Raw genomic sequence first — 7,500 nt, 5'->3', positions numbered from 1 at the left:
TATCCATATATATATATATATATATATATATATATATATATATATATAGATATATTCCTTATTCTCATAACTGTGTTTTATATATATATATATATATATATATATATATATATATATATATATATATATATAAAACACAGTTATGAGAATACGTAAAATCTATAGGTATCATTTATTTTATATTTCTTTCTTACTAATTATTTTTTGGTATATTGTTTTCTATGTTTTCGTAATCGTTCATTAACAAATGACCATCAGCTTCCGAAGTAAGGATGAAGACCACAAGCCTTTCAATAGATAGGGAATAATAACTAAATAAAGCCTTTCAGACATTGTTTACCTAACAGTTCCTAACCGTAAACAAACACAATGCATCACTTTTATGGGAACATTCTATTCCCCGTCTGAATGGTAGCGAGGTGGTGGCCGCGTTCCTGCGGTTACGTCTGGTCACGGAAAGCCGTTCAATCACAGACACTAACTCACGCACGCACACGAGACATTCTGCCAAGGACACGTGCGGTACGAGACACTAATCATTTACACTCCTCTGAATATGCAAGAACCATAACTTGGAAATACCCTTCCTTTGTGTGTATTTTTGTATTGTCTTTTACGGATAATATACACAAAAACATTCAATTTTGAATCATCTTGAAGACGTCGGTCACCTAATGAACATCTATGGCAAGTCTCACTGAATTAGGTTCCCTGGTTCTCGAGATATCTTGCAGAGAGAGAGAGAGAGAGAGAGAGAGAGATTCTTTACTAAAATTGAGGGAAATAATGGGTAGTATTTTTAGGGTCGCATCTACAGACTTCCTGTTGCGTGTAGAGAGAGAGAGAGAATGTTTATCAAGTGTTCTCTGCAGACTTCCTCCTGCGAAAAGAGAGAGAGAGAGAGAGAGAGAGAGAGAGAGAGAGAGAGAGAGAGACCCACACTTCCCCAAAAGCTTAAAAGAAACACCAATACCTACTAGAAAATAACGGGGCATTAAGCGCTCCCCCACTCCCCCACCCACCCCCACCCCGCCCCAGCCTCTCCTGCTTGGATAAGCCCATACGTCATTCCCGGAAGCCATAATACCCTTCATAGCCAAAAGAGTAATGGCGACTCGTAAATTAACATGTATTTGAAAACACTTACCGCGTTGTCAACTCCACCCTGAGGCGGAATAATGCCCGCCCCCCCCCCCCCTCCACCGGCCTCCGCCCCTCCCCTAAAAAGTACCCTCGGATCGATCCCGGGGAACGAGAAGAGATAAGTTGACGAATCGGTTTAAGTAAGAGGGGAAATAGGTCGGTGGGGAGGGAGGGCGGGATGGAGGGAGGTATCCAAACGCTGGAGGAGGAAACCTATATAAAACCTCTTAACATAAATTAAATAAACTTACGCGGTTCCTCGAATTAAACCCAAATGAAATTCCATCTATTCCTCGAAATGGTATAATACAGCCATTGAGGACTTGTAAGAGGACTTGTAACCAAGGGACCTTTTCTCAGGCCATGTCCTCAAGAAAAGCGACTCTGCTAAATGCCATTAGCACAACTTAGACCCTTTTTAGAATTTCGTGGTTTTTTTTTTTCCTAAACCCGAAGGGCACGCCTTTGTCCCTATCCCCACACACACGCAACGACTAGGTAATGAAAGGCTAAATACATAAGGAGGAGATGCCCCAGCCATCCTAAATAAATAGTAATACTTCAGGTAAATGGTAAATAGTCGGCAGATTAGAATTCTTTATTCACTCCGTTACGCAAATGGTTCCGGGTTAATTGCCTTTTAATGTCTCCTGATAAATACCATTTTTATTTAAGCTTTTTTTTTGGCATTTATTCTTGAAATATTTCTTTCTCCTTTTAAGGTCGGGATAAAACTGCCATTTCGTCATGGAAGTCATTTCTGGTATTACGAATAGGAAAGTCGTGTATTTGTTCGCATTTCGTAAACGTTGATTTCTCCCTAATTAGTCTTGGATATAAATCAGCACATTAGCAATTCGCCTTCTTGTCAAAGGGAAACATTTTCTGTTTACGTTAATGCTGTCAGTCCTAAATACGAAGTTTCATTTGCAAGTTTGACTCGCTGGTGTTTAGTTTTCTGTAAAAGAAAACTATTATACCAGCTTTGTGTGTCCGTTCGCACTTTTTCTGTCCGCCCTCGGATCTTAAACACTACCGAGGCTAGAGGGCTGCAAGTTGGTATGTTGGTCATCCACCCTCCAGTCATCAAGCATACCAAATTGTAGCCCTCTAGTATTGACAGTTTTTATTTTATATAAGGTTGAAGTTAGCCATAACTGTGCTTATACCAATGATATAGGACAGGCCATTACCGGCCCGTGTTTAAAGTTTCATAGACGGCGGCGCGGCTCATACAGCATTATACCGAGGCCACCAAAAGATAGATCTATTTTCTATGGCCTTGATTGTACGCTGTAATGGCTCTATAGAAATCGATTCCAGCGCATTTTTTATTTGCTAATAATACTTCTCCGGCGTAAGGCGTCAACTTTACTATTAGCAACCCACGCTTCAGAATACCACAATAACAACTCGGAGTTCTGTTGTAAGCATCAATCATTTACCGTTAATTTTAGTTGACGAAGAGGATACTTTCCGGTCTCTTAAAGTTTTACAAGAAATTATTTTAAAAATCTTTATGAATATTTATAGCTTGATGTTCTTTTTTGTTTGAATAATATATTATGATGCAAGTATATATATATGTGTGTATGAATATATATATATATATATATATATATATATATATATATATATATATATATACTGTATGTATGTATATATATAATCTTCTTTATTGGTTGCCAGTTCCCAGTATCCTAGAATGATATTATTGGAAACTACCTAATGAGCTCTCCCATACGTAAACCACTATATAAAAATGATATGGAGATCTCCCATTGTCATTTGAAGACTTCCGAAGCACGTTTGACCAAAAGATTTTTATTGCCAACCAAAAACCAAGCAAATTTGTAAGGAGGATATTAAGTCCCCTTGATTGTGCAGCATTTGTTGGTCCAGTGTCCCATCACTGGGGACTTGAGAAGTCATTTCCTCTCAGAGTGCCCTGATGAAGAAGGTAATTGCCCTCTTTCCAGGGTTCTCGGAGAGAACGAATGAGTAACTCGGGGGTTTGTGGAAGAATTAGGATTTCTTAAAATATATATATATATATATATATATATATATATATATATATATATATTATATATATATATATATATATATATATATATTGTCAGTTTTATGTCAACACTTTAAAATAAGATGTGAAAGCATTTATGACAATAAATAGATAATTAAATTAGTTTAAGCAAAATTACTACCGGAAGTAAAACTGTCTGCTGGAGAGCTCTTTGGCCTTCCTGAAGAAGGGTTCTTAGGGCAACGCCCCTAATAGTAACTTTAAGATGGTTATCTATAATCCCTCTGGTGTACAACACATACCTATTTAAGGTTCTTTGAATAGATCCACCATACTGCATAGTAGATTCACATCAACCGTGCACCTGATGTCTAGGCCCTTCCCTTACGACGCTCCTGATTGGCTGTTGATAAGCCAATCACAGGGCTGGAAACTCTCAGTCTCTCGAGAGAGTTCACATAGACAGGATGTATGTTCCATCTGTCCTGAGGGATACGTCTTTCAAAAGTATCCCTCAGAAGAGGTGGAACATTCATCCTGCCTATGTGAACTCCCTCGAGAGACTGGGCGCTTCCAACCCTGTGACTGGCTTATCAACAGCCAATCAGGAGCGTCGTAAGGGACTGACCTAGACATCAGATGCACGGTTGATGTGAATCTGCTATAGTTGTAAAACTCGCCTATATCTTCAGAGCAAAAGAATTAGTAGACATTCTTTGCCATGAAAATATTAAACAAAAGCTTAAAAATGACGGCAAATGGAGTCCAAGTGATTCTAAGTGGCATAAAGACTGACAAATATATAGAATTTTAGGCCAGATACTTCTCCACGTGTACCAGATTGTCGATTGACTTCGAAAATTTAGTCAATCAATATTCTGGTACACGTGAAGGCGTCTCTGGTCTAAAATTCTATACATTTGTCAGCCTTTATGCCACCTATAATCATTTGGACCCCATTTGCTGTCATTTTAACACTCTTTTTAATATTTCTATGGCAAAAAATAGCTACTTATTCTTTTCCTCTGAAGATGTAGACGAGGATTATAGCAAGCATGATGGATGTGTTTAAAGAACCTTAAATATATATGCTTTGTACACCAGAGGGATTATAGATAACCATCTTAAGGATACGAGCATTCTTATAATTAGACTGAGATCTGCCCTTTTAAGATGCATGACACCAGGGAGCTCATGAATAGAAGATGTCACCTGAAGGACGGACCCGAAAGGGCGAGATAAAAATGGTAAAACTGGGAAAGGAATGAGACCTTGCTCCAAGACACGTGATGAATACAGGAAGCAAGTAAACTCGCCTTTCGTAGAGAATCACTCTCGACACGTCCTATAGAGAGAGAGAGAGAGAGAGAGAGAGAGAGAGAGAGAGAGAGAGAGAGAGAGAGAGAGAGAGAGAGAGAGAATGTGGAAATGACAATGGAAATTTGAAAAATAGGTTTTAGAAAGAATATATATATATATATATATATATATATATATATATATATATATATATATATATATATTTATATATATACATACATATATATATATATATATATATATATATATATATATATATATATATATGAATATAAATACGTATGTATAACAAAGACGTGTATATACGTGTATATATATATATATATATATATATATATTATATATATATATATATATTGAATATAAATACGTATGTATAACAAATACATGTGTATATACGTGTATATATATACATATATAAATATGTGTATAATAAACACACACACGCATATACACACATATATATATATGTGTATAATAAACATACACACATATACAAATATCTATATTATATATATCTATAAAGATCGAAGAGAGAGAGAGAGAGAGAAGAAAGGAGAGAGAGAGAGAGAGAGAGAGAGATGGTACACGGATCACTCACTCCGTCCAGGTAACCTTTCCTGATGCTATACATAGCCCTCTAGTTAAAAATAGATCCCCAGCGGGTGAGGAGGAATAGTTGGAATCTGGAATAGTTGGAATCTGTTCCTTGTTCCAGTTTCGTGGGCGATAACAAATGACATTTAATTGGGTCCGTCGATAAAATATTCAAAATATTTTTGGTGCAGAGGAATTGTTACTATTTCTGCTGCTGTTGGTGCTGCTGGTTTTACTGATATGTAAATAGGAATAGCGGAAGAAACAATGTTGTTTAGGTAAGGCAAATCGTGCATTGATAAAAGCAATAAGTTACCGATATATATATATATATATATATATATATATATATATATATATATATATATATATATATATATATATATATATATATATATCTATATATAAAGTCTCGCTCTCTCTCCCTCTCATCTCTCTCTCTCTCTCTCTCTCTCTCTCTCTCTATTTATATATATATATATATATATATATATATATATATATATATATATATAGTATATATAGATATATATATATATATATATATATATATATATATATATATATATATATATATATACAGGGTGTCCATAAAGTCCCAGTACCATTACAACTATTTATTGCTCAGAATGGTACTGGGACTTTATGGACACCTTGTATATATATATATATATATATATATATATATATATATATATATATATATATATATATATATATAAGTAGAGGGAGAGAGAGAACACTTTCCACAATAAGCAAAAGAAAACGAGAGTTTAAAGAACAGACCACCACACAAAAACTTCACCTGCTAATTCAGAGGTTACTTACAATATCACTCAGATTCATACTGACAAACTTGATTCCGTTCCTTGATCTCTCAGTTGAAAAGACTCTTCAAACAATTACGCAACGGACGAATCAATTCCGCACTTTACGATCACGTCGTAATTCCAAATTACGCAACGCTTTAGAAATTTCCAACGCACATGTCAACTAGGCTTCTTTCTAGATCACAATAGACTGCGAAAGCTAGCCAGACCCAAGCCTGTTGCATCTTATAAACTTCCTGTGAGCGTGTAATTATATAAAGAGCTAGTCATGCCGTATTGCTATTGGCCGAATCATAATCCCTGAACCAATCGGAATCAAGCTTGCTTTCGTCGACGACGCTCCGCTGAGAAATGTTTTATCGAGTTGACGATTCTTACACGCGTGCCAGATCATTGGCTGATATGAATTCGCTCGGCCAATCAAAAGTGAGCTTAGTGGTGTCCTCCGATGCTCAGCTGAGCGGCGGTTTCTTATTCCCCGCGACGCTTATACAACTCTGTGACGTCACGTATGAGGCGTTGTCATAGATACTACCTACGCAACGTAAACAAACACCATGCGTAATGTGTCCCATTCACCGTTTACCATATTTCACGTGACTCATGCGTTAGAAGAAGCGTATACGGCATACTATAAATATTCCTGGACGTAAAACGTATAATGTAAATGAAGTACTATTACAGTATTATCGATTCTGAGCATGCTCAGTGGAGCGTATTTCATTCGGTCAGTGACATCTGTTTGGAGTAAATGGGCGTTGTTTGTTTGGCCACATTGGCGAAACACAATATAACGATTGGTTTATGTAACGAAATTTATGCTTATACGGTCTCTCTCTCTCTCTCTCTCTCTTTCTCTCTCTCTCTCTCTCTCTCTCTCTCTCTCAAGTGAGGTATGGCTAAACTTTCTTGGTTTATAGCTTTTTCCTTTATCTTCTGAATCTCTGTCTTTAATATAGTATTTATGTGTATATATATAAACATATATATTATATGGTTGTGTTGTGTGTGACTGTGTTGTTATTAGGTATTCGATGACCAGTATATATATATATATATATTATATATATATATACTACTAGTATATACTATATATAATAGTATTATTATACTAGAGCGTCTCTCTCTCTCTGCTCTCTTTCGTCATCTGCTCATCCTCTCTCTTCTCTCTGCTCATCTATATATATATATATATATAGATATATATATAGTATATATAGTACGTATATATAAGTATATATATTAGGTAATTTAATCGATTCTGAGCATGCTCAGTGGCGCGTATTTGCAATTCGTCAGTGACTTCTGTTTGGAGTAAATGGGCGTTGCTTTGTTTGGCCACAGTTGGCCGGAAAACAGCAAATAACCGATTGGTTTAATGTAACAAATTTATGCTTATTACGGTCTCTCTCTCTCTTCATCTCTCTCTCTCTCTCTCTCTCTCTCAAGGTCGAGGTATGGCTGAAACTTTCTTGGTTTTATAGCTTTTTTCCTTTATCTTCTCTCTCTCTCACCGTCTCTCCTCTCTCTCTCTCAATTGAGGTATGGCTAAACTTTCTTGGTTTATAGCTTTTCCTTTATCTT

At 36.1% G+C, this 7,500-nt stretch overlaps 1 protein-coding gene across 1 annotated transcript in view; it reads right to left on the bottom strand.

The window, feature by feature from the left end:
- The window catches only part of LOC135196390 (uncharacterized), a 20,693-nt gene extending 14,567 nt beyond the window's left edge, over window positions 1-6,126 (bottom strand). Inside the window, exon 1 of the mRNA XM_064223194.1 lies at window positions 5,915-6,126. Within this exon, the coding sequence (XP_064079264.1) occupies window positions 5,915-5,932 (18 nt within the window). The 5' untranslated portion in view covers window positions 5,933-6,126. The remainder of the gene's footprint in view (window positions 1-5,914) is intronic.
- Window positions 6,127-7,500: the final 1,374 nt, after the last annotated feature.

The sequence above is a fragment of the Macrobrachium nipponense genome, chromosome 23, assembly GCF_015104395.2.
Source record: "Macrobrachium nipponense isolate FS-2020 chromosome 23, ASM1510439v2, whole genome shotgun sequence".
Classification (NCBI taxonomy): Eukaryota; Metazoa; Arthropoda; class Malacostraca; order Decapoda; family Palaemonidae; genus Macrobrachium; species Macrobrachium nipponense.
Note: the sequence above shows the minus strand (reverse complement) of the source record. Positions and strands in the feature narration are given on the sequence as shown.